The sequence below is a fragment of the Aegilops tauschii genome, chromosome 7, assembly GCF_002575655.3.
Source record: "Aegilops tauschii subsp. strangulata cultivar AL8/78 chromosome 7, Aet v6.0, whole genome shotgun sequence".
NCBI lineage: Eukaryota > Viridiplantae > Streptophyta > Magnoliopsida > Poales > Poaceae > Aegilops > Aegilops tauschii.
The window spans coordinates 95,198,404-95,207,881 of NC_053041.3; the positions used below are offsets into that span (position 1 = coordinate 95,198,404).

Sequence of the window (9,478 nt, forward strand, 5' to 3'; positions counted from 1 at the left end):
CCCCCCCCCCCTTCCCTCCCCTCCAGACCCCTAAGATAGACACTGAGCGAGCCTGCCACCCTAAGATAGACACTGAGCGAGCCTGCCACCCTAAGATAGACACCAGACGAGCCTGCCACCCTAAGATAGACACCCGGTGAGCCTGCCAAGACCCAATAGAGCTTCTCCAGCGAGCCGACGGCCGCTCCTTCCTCCGGCGGCTGCTTTTTTCATGTGAAAAATCGACTAACCCAAATATTATTTCCAGTCAACTGGAAGTTTTACATTGAAACACCTAGAAGCGTCCCGGGAAAAAAATACGGAATAGCTTCACACACGATGTTTTATGGATGTCACGATGACGATGCTAAGATCTCACGTTCCTTATTTATTAAGGGATTTCATCTAACGGTGATTAGCTCCTGTCGTGCACGCGTTCGCCTGCATAGCACTGCTCGGAAAAATAAAGGCCAACCAACAAAGTCCAAAGGAGTCATTGCACTCTGTACGCACATTTCCATCTTTCCGCTGCGCACCGCCCCTGCCACAGGACAACGGGAGTGAGTGCAGGAGACGGGCGCGATGCCTTCCTCCTCCGTCGACCCGGACAACGGCGTCCCCACCGCCGCCGAAATCGACGACGCCGAAGCTGTGCTGCCGTCGAGGCCCACCGGCGACGAGCGCCTCGTGTCCTCCCTGCGCACGCAGGCCGACGTCGACGACCTCCGCAAGAAGCACGGCATCCCGAGCGAGTACGCCGCGCGCCCCGCCGGCGACGACCGCCGCGCCTGCACGCGGCCGCCGCCGGGGTCCATCTGCGTCTACGCGCACGCGCTGGAGGCCGGGATGCGCGTCCCGCTGCCCAGCTTCTTCTGCGAGGTGCTCGTCCACTTCGGCATCGCGCCGGCCCAGCTCATGCCCAACGCGTGGCGAGCCATGGCGGGATTCCTCGCGCTCTGCAACTCCGCCGGCGTGCCGCCGTCGCTCGCCGTGTTCCGGCGCTTCTTCGTGCTGTCCATCAGCAGCAAGAAGCACAAAGGATGGTACCATTTCCGGGCCAGGGACCGCTCCGTCTTGCGCTTCACGGGGATGCCAGGGACGCCCATGGACTGGAAGAAATTGTTTTTCTTCCTCTCCTCGCCGGAGCCGTGGCCTTGCCCCGTGGAGTGGGGCAAGCCGTCCATGAGCTCCTTCATAAATCCGGCCCTCACTAGTGAGGAAAATAGATCCGCGGCGAAACTATTGCGCGCTTATGGCGGCGCCGCCGTTGATATCACGACATGTCTGTGCGATGGCAACCGTGCGGCCATCGCCATGATCCCCGCCGCATCTCCGATGCCACCTCTGACGCCTTCTTCTTCTACCACTACTCGCCTCAATTCCAGTTCCAAAGGTAACGGAACTTCGAAATCCCTCTGATTCCCCTGTTTTTTCAAGCGCTCATGTTGCTGTTGCGCGCTATCTAGGCATGGATCCCTCCGTCTACCACATGATGAAGACTATGCTCGCGGAGAAGGCGGCCGCGCAAGCGTCGGCGTCGGCGAAGAAGGTGAAAGCCGAGCCGGGCAGCAACGCGCAAGCGCCGCCTCCTTTGTGCGGGAAGAAGAGGGGCCTGGAGGAAGCCAACGGCGAGGACAGTTCAGCTCATTCTTTGCTGTCCGGCATGTGTTCGCCGCCACCGGGCTTCTCTGGGAAGCCACAGCACTTCCCCAGCAGGCACGACGGAGACGCCACGGGCTGGGAGGCTGCGCGGAAGCTGCTGCAAGGCGCCGTGTCGCCACCGCTGGAGCGCGCGTTCGCGGCGAAGGAGCCCTCCGACGTCGTCAGGTCAAGCTACGCTGCGATTCTGCAGGTATATCTTGCCGGCAAATGCGACGGCGAATTTTTCATCGGGCTGTCCGGAGTCCAATCGACCGCACTGTTTGTTTGCAGGCGGCGAACTACGCGTCGTTCTCCCTGGGCTACGCTCTGGAGCTGGAGAAGAAGCTGGCGGCGCGGGACGCGGAGGTCGCCGCGCTGCGGGAGCAGCTGGAGGCGGCGAAGGCAGAGCTCGCCGCCGTGCAGCGCGGGGCAGACGCTCAGGCAAATGCGGAGCTCGCCGCCGAGCAGCATGTCCTGGGGCCCGAGGAGCGCGTGCGGCGGCGCGCGGAGCACGCGCTGGAGGGGTACCAGCGCTGGCGAGGTAGTAGGAGAGCGGCGCCGACGACATGAGGCGCGCTCCGGCCGCCTGATTATCTCGTTGATTGAAATTTTTTCTGTAATGTTGTCGACGCATTTCGTGCTCACGTTCACCTGATATTGGCCAGATGACTCGTCGGCACATGTCACGGCCGCAGCTGCTCCGACTACCTCGACTGCACCCACCCAGCAGATGATCCACAGCAATGGCCGGCACAAGAGAGCACGTGGATCCACCAAGTATGACAAGAAGCAGTGGGTTCTGTAGCCAGGATGAGTAGAGCCGGTGGATGAACTCAACTGAATAATAGAGAACTCTGATATTTCTTATCTCTGTCGATTTTCAGTACAAAGTTTCACTACGATTTTTTGCTTATCACTACTCCTACCACATATACTTATTTTTTTTTTCTTTACAAAAGGAAGATAATCACCAGCCTCTTGTTGATTGATGCACACAGACGTACTAGTTTATTGCGAAGTTTTTTTTTTTTTGAAAACCGATGCAAAAGATTTGCCTTATCAATTACTCCCTCCGTCCCATAATGTAAGACGTTTTTTGGCACTGCATCAGTGCCAAAAAAATCTTATATTATGGGACGGAGGGAGTAAATAAGAGGAGAATAGAGTTTGAAATTTTACAAATGACCCAACAAAACGGCATGGCAACTACTCGTGTGCAATAATACACCTAGTTTCTTAGCACCGGCCGTAACCCATAGGTTGACCTCGTGCACAACATGCTGGAGTAGAATAGGCGGCGGCGCACTCTTGTGCCGAATTTATTGCGAAGTTTGTGTCATATTTCCTCCGTTTTTATTTACTCTGCATATTAGATTTGACTGAAAACAAACTTCGTAAACTTTAACCAAGTTATAGAAAACAATATAAATAATTACCATAACAAATCTGTATGATGTCAAAGTAAGGTATTGATTTGTTACCGTATATGTTAATTTGCTTATAATTTTTATCAAAGTTTATAAAGCTAGACTTTGACCAAAGCTAATACGTGAATTATATAAAGACGGAGGGAGTACAAAGAAAAGAACAGCTCGCCAGCCACCGGCTACACAACAGGGATTTACCATGCCCACACTTGTGTAGCACAAATACTACTGCTAGATTGTCACCAAACCGGTTGAACATAGCAAGCTCGTGCTACGGTTCCCAGTGTCTGCATCAGAGACCAGAGAATCTTCCAAAGTATCACTTATATAGAACCTTTTTATCCTCGCTGTAATTCTATTTAAGGCATGGTCTACTATTTTTATTTTGTGTTCATTCATGAAAAATATAGTCAAACTTTTCTAAATTTTCAAGCATAGTTAAAGTTTTTTTAACTTCACTTTAATTTTTGTTTTTCTTCATTTTGTTTGATCATTTTTAGTTCAAAGGGACGAGTCAGCTTAATTGAGCCCAAGTACAAAATAAAACCTTACACAAGATAACATTCCACTTGTTTATCGAGAGGACTACACTCAGATGATATCTAGTTTTTTTTTGACACAAAGAGTATTTGACTAGTTTTTTTTAGAATAGAGTATTTTTCTTAGAGGTAAACCAAACTTTATTGACTGGTGTTTCGGCTTACAGGAATAACATAGGGATCATGGGGTACACCCAGCCACAAGTGGCGCCTTGCCCCTAAGAAAGTACAAAATTTAACTAAATTATGAGCATCAACATTCATCTGTCGGCCTTCAAAGATAAAATCACATCTGGTAAACTCTCTAGACTGGGCCTAGATCCTTGAGAATAGAGTATTTGACTAGTTGACTCGGCGAATCTTATTTGCGGTGGAGCGAGGTGGACCGGCCCATTTCTGGGTATTTTTCTCCGCGGGGAGGGGGTGCTTTTGTACGGCTCATTTTTCTTCTTCTAGTTTTGTTTGTTCTTCACTCGAACATGTTTTGTGCTCTTTTCTAAGTGGTTTTTTTTGTTTCGAACAATTCAAAACCAAATTATTTATTTTGTTCTTTTCCAAGAAAATGTTCATGTTTCCAAAAAAGTTAGAAATTAGTTAAATGTTAAATTTTGTTCAGACATTCAAAACTTTTACATTTAAAAATATGTTCCACAATTTCAATAAAAATGTTCGCATTTTTCAGATATTTAAATACTTGTTCAAAATTGTCTGGAATTTCAAACAATACTCAATATGTATTATAAAATCATTTATCATATATTTTCAATGTGTATTTATACAATGTTCATAATATACTTACAAAAATGTTCACCGTATATTAGAAAAATCTTCATGTAAACTAAAGAAATGTTGGAAAGATTGTTCAAAATGTTTAAAAATTGTTTGATGAACTCAAAATTGGCTGAAATTTTTCAAAAATGTTCTTGTTCCAAAAATTCCGCATTTTAATATGTAAAACCAACTAAAGAGGCTGAAAAAAATCGCTAGAGTACGCTGCTACGTACAGTGTTATCTCACTGTTGGACCAGCCCAATTAGGATGACTTGTGCGAAAGCTCAACTATTGGACGCCAAAGGGCGTCAAATAGGATCACTCAGTTGATTTGTGGACTGCTGCTTCGAATTTGCTGATACTGACACCTTAGGGCTCGTCTGATTTGTAGGATCTGCACAAGATTTTTTGTAGGATTTAGATGTTCTGGAAACTTTCCTGCGATGTTGTTCGATTTACAGTATTGTGTTCCATAGTTCAGTTTCACAGGAAAAACAAAATGAGGTCAAACTTCATGGAAAATTCCTGGCGGGAAGAAAACGCGTGTGTGCGCGCGCCGGTGCCTAGCTCACGAGTTCCTGTGGTCTTCGTGTATAACAAGCAAATAGCAGTTGTGTGAGAATTCCTCTGTTTTGCAATCCGTGGGATTTCACTGGACATGGCATCCTATTCCGGGAGCGACTAGTATAGAATCAGGTGTAGTGGTAGAAGAATAGAAAAATTCAATCTGGACCATCAGATCAACCATGGATGGTACAGATTCTAGTTGAGGCATCTCAGACCACTTAATGCACATTTCATGAAACACCCCTATACTAGTTAGATGTAAAACTTGATTTTTGCAATAACCACCTCGACTTTCTCATATTCAATTGTTTTGTCCTTGGCAATAAGACTATTTATCAAACCTCACAGCGCTGATGTCTGCTCTTTAAAAATCAGCTTGTTTTTTTAATTGCGTTTCTAGGAAACATATAATTTTGCATCATGTGCATGCAATATGTCCATGTTTGACCAAATTCCATCTTTCTTTGATTAAACCAACACATCTGAACTAACATGAGAAAAAAAAAGTACAAAAGAAATATGTATTATCATTTGATTCTTTGCATTGTCTATTTTACTTGCACATTTGCAGGTCATTCTTCACACTTAATATTATAGGAGTAATATAGTTATATTTTCATTTTGCGGCCATCAGAGCTGACCCACCAGAGAAACAACCCTACAATCATAACTCGAATCTACTCAGAAAGACTGCTCAAAATAAGAGTGACACAAAATTCAGAAACCTGATTTATTATAGATAATGATTAACACTCAACTTGAACTGTACAATTCGGCCATTATGAAGCACTTCTTAAGCGTGAACAGAAATACCAGTTACACAGAAAATCCATCAGTACACTTTTTACACACAAAGGTGTGTTTATTTTCGCACACAGAGCTTCCTTCACTTCGCCGCCCTCAATAAATCAAAGTGCTAATGAAATGAACTGGAAAATCATCGTGTTCTTCCGCTGCTATGTCATCTCAGTTCCTATCTAAGCCTGGGCATCCAGTTGTCAAATCTACCTGCACAAAACTAAAAGCATATGCTTGAGATAACTTCGCAAAGTAAAAATGAGAGAACGGAAATGTACAGCATGGGTTTCTCTCAGGAACATGGGTGCTTTGCATCCAAATGTTCTTCATGATTTAGTATATATGCCATAACAAAGCTCTTTGACGAATACATGAGTGTTATGATTTAAGCTGATTTCAGATTCCTGAGACTATCAGCTTGATGTATTGGAAGATATAAATAGTTGGTTTCTTGCATAATTAGATAAATCTGAATAGATAGTTATCATAGATGAGGTGGCGGCACGGCATTATTTTTCACTACATAGAAAGGAAGCACACCTACGTAGGTTCATTAGGACCTATTACAACTCAAAGCCTGGATCTCCTTTTTCTAGACACCAAACTTGGAACATCAAAGAGCAAATGGTTTTGTCAATGGACCAACCTACATGAGAGCAACATGCATATGGACAATAACTGTAGTAGAAGACATGAACTGTAATTAGTGTAGGAACTAAAGCTTCATATTAAATCTCAGAAAAGGAGAATACAGACAGGAACTGAAGCTTCATATAAAGTTCTTGTCTTTAATGTTTTTGTACATTCCTGTTATAACTTTTCAATTCCTCCATTTTTCTAAATTGATACCCGAAGGTAATATTCGACAAACACTACTTTAACATAGTTGGGCAAGCATTATCAAAATGTCTAGTTGTCAGCCAATTGATCAAATTTCAATAACAACAATTCGATGGCAGTAATAGCAAGACGATGAAGTGGTAGCTTCGAAGCAACAAGAAGCACAAACCTCTATTGTCATGTCATGTTTTTATCAGAGCACGCCCTTACATCATGGAACACCACTCCCTTACAAATGCTACATTTGCATGTGAAGAAAACATGAAAGGTTGCACGGCATGAGGCTACTGCATGTATCATATACTGCAAATGCAACGTAGAGAGAAGTGCCAAACGAGCTAGACAATAGTATTTTCATAAGTAACTTGGGAAGGGAAAAAGACTAATTTATTTTGAGTGTTTGGTTCACCAACTGATTGAGTTAAGTGGATAACTCCATGTTAGGCTTTTGGCTTCCTGCAATCAGAAAGGTTGGAAAGTGACACCTACATGCTGAAGCAAGCATTGAAAATTTGATTCCTGAAATGTAAAATTGCACCCGGCAGCCAAGAAAGTACTGATTAAAGAGAAAACTAGAGTCCCCAAATTTGATTCCTAAACTCACTAAATTATTCACTGATGACATAACTGCAATATATTGGAGATGCAGACATGCAGTAGCAACCAAGAAAGCCGAGGACATCTTCCTCCATTGAAAATTTGATTCCCTGAAAAGTATAATGATGGAAATCGTACCAAATTTTCAGAAAAATAAAATTATCAATCAGGCACATCTGTAACAGTTGTCCATGTTCAACCTATCCTTGACCACCCTGAGTATGATACACTTTCCCCCTGTTCTACAGGTTTCCGCTAGCATGACGAAGATATACATGGTACTTGAGTATGTGATAAATTGCAGAGGCTATTTGAGAAAATCGTAATGATTCTTCTCCTTATGCTCTCACCGTGCTAACTGCTAAGCGTGCTTCAGTAACTAATGAAGAAAATTCCAGAGATGTAATAGACTTTCACATGCATACTGCATCTCTAACACTAGATGACAAGAAGTAAAAGGCAAGCAGTCCGAACTCTGAAATTAATTTTGAAAAAATAGGAATCCAACGAACATAAAAGTCATCCAAGAAGGGAATTCCACACCGTCCCGGTCGAGGAAGAACACTTGGCGCACGCGGCCATCGGGTTGCGTCTTGGCGAACAAGTCTGTGCCGGGGGTCTTGAGCTTGGTCGCAAATCTGTCGTAATCCGCCACAGAGACGGCCAGGTGGTGCCTCATGGATTCCTGGGCAGATGCACGAGTTGGCGTCCGCGGCCACCAGGGAGGAGGAGACCGTGGCGGCGGCGGCCAGGGTCCTGGTCGATGAGGTGCAGTGCGGCGTCGAGGGGCGCCTGGAGGCTGAGCCTGCCTGGAAGATGGATTGGGAGGGGGAGGAGCACCGGATCTGGACCCCGCCGCCGTCGACGAGCGGCAGGGAGATGGGCTAGTGCGGATCTCGGTCCAAGGACAAGGTCGCGAAGCAATAATGAGAAGCAAAGGGACGTTTTTGCAAATAAGGATGCAGTTGTGAGCACAGATCGCTCCACCTAGATCTGGACCACTCATCTTCAATCCAACGTTCCACGTTCCTTTTTCTATTTTTGCACCTAATACCCAGATTCTATACTAGTCACTCCAATAATGAGAAGCAAAGGGACGTTTTTGCAAATAAGGATGCAGTTGTGAGCACAGATCGCTCCACCTAGATCTGGACCACTCATCTTCAATCCAACGTTCCACTCCTTTTTCTATTTTTGCACCTAATACCCAGATTCTATACTAGTCACTCCTATTCCTCTAGTTTTCATGTCCCTACACTTTACCAATACTGCATATCATACGTGGCCTTAGACGGCATGGTAAATATTACGGTAGATCATTCAGCCATATCAAAATCAATCATCACTAGATGATATCTATAACTATATTTTTTTGCAACTATTAATGGCTTAAAATATCAGTAAGAGTCAAAATAAATTAACTTTCAAACTATATGTTTAAAATCCTTTAGTGGTGAGAAAGTGAAGATTATGCTATAGATGACGACACGTTTTAACAAATAAAGTAAACATAGAGAATTGGGGTAAGGTGATTCGCTAAAACGAACCGATGCATCAAGGAATCAAGTTTTCCACCACACTTGTTAGAGCTTGATCGACAAGGGAGACTGTGAAGGAGCAATCTTTTAGCCACAAATGCAAAGCAATCCCGGATGTCACACCTACGAAGCTCCGTACATCTCATTCACCACTTTTTTGATAAGTCCTGCTGCCAGCATCATTTTGTTTTCCTCCTTTATCTGCAAAATAGCCCAACTTGTTATCTAGTGACATGCTTAATTTTTTATCAGCGCAATTGGATCACTAATCGTTTTCTTTTCAAACACAACATCATTTCTACATCTCCAAATAGCCCAAAAGATAGCAGAAATGCCAACCAGTGTCAATTTTTTTTGCTATTCCTAAAAAAGCCTTTTAACCAATTACCATTTTTTTGCTATCGAATTTGGTACTTGAGTCATTGACCGAACTTGACCGGTGCCGCAAGAGTTCAGATGGCAACTCGTGGCAACGTTTGCAACTAAATCGGCGCCTACTTCAGTTCAGTAGTTTGGGTGATCTAAAGTAATCTGCCCGAGAAGTCGCGACCATTGATAAAAAGTAAAATAATTGCTAAGTGGACGAATGTATAACATAAAAATTATGATTATCTGATATTTACTCTGTTAATATTCATTTTCATCCCCCCCTCTCCTAAAAAATATTCATTTTCATTTTCTCTTAATGCAGAGAGATGACTATGGCTTTTGTATGCCCCCTGCACGCAGCGAAAGGAGAATCAAATGAGAAAAAGGGAGCTGAGAAGTGGCAGCTGAGGGA

The 9,478-nt window shown here is 44.3% G+C and overlaps 1 protein-coding gene and 1 long non-coding RNA gene across 3 annotated transcripts; one reads left to right on the forward strand and one right to left on the reverse strand.

Moving 5' to 3' along the window:
• The first annotated feature begins 443 nt into the window (after positions 1-443).
• Positions 444-2,617, forward strand: LOC109766699 (uncharacterized). Of its 2 annotated transcripts, none has more exons than XM_073503257.1 (4): positions 444-1,372; positions 1,446-1,831; positions 1,912-2,144; positions 2,286-2,487. In XM_073503257.1, the coding sequence occupies exons 1-4, from the start codon at positions 562-564 to the stop codon at positions 2,287-2,289; spliced, it is 1,434 nt and encodes a 477-aa protein (XP_073359358.1). In that variant the 5' UTR covers positions 444-561; the 3' UTR covers positions 2,290-2,487. The 2 variants fall into 2 exon arrangements, with proteins under 2 accessions (XP_073359358.1, XP_020181070.1); XM_020325481.4 differs by having other exon boundaries at positions 455-1,372; positions 1,912-2,161; positions 2,286-2,617.
• A 3,023-nt stretch (positions 2,618-5,640) lies between these two features.
• On the reverse strand, positions 5,641-8,087 carry LOC120969891 (uncharacterized). The gene is made up of 2 exons (XR_005764360.3): positions 6,732-8,087; positions 5,641-5,932 (listed from the first exon to the last, which is right to left on the reverse strand). It is a non-coding gene; the product is annotated as an uncharacterized lncRNA (long non-coding RNA).
• Between the last annotated feature and the right edge of the window lie 1,391 nt (positions 8,088-9,478).

Excerpts from the sequence above, each read along its gene's own strand:
- LOC109766699 (XM_020325481.4), top strand. The coding sequence starts at position 562 with ATGCCTTCCTCCTCCGTCGACCCGGACAACGGCGTCCCCACCGCCGCC. Across the intron at positions 1,832-1,911 it reads GCTACGCTGCGATTCTGCAG|GCGGCGAACTACGCGTCGTT; the intron begins GTATATCTTGCC and ends GTTTGTTTGCAG. Across the intron at positions 2,162-2,285 it reads GGGGTACCAGCGCTGGCGAG|ATGACTCGTCGGCACATGTC; the intron begins GTAGTAGGAGAG and ends GATATTGGCCAG.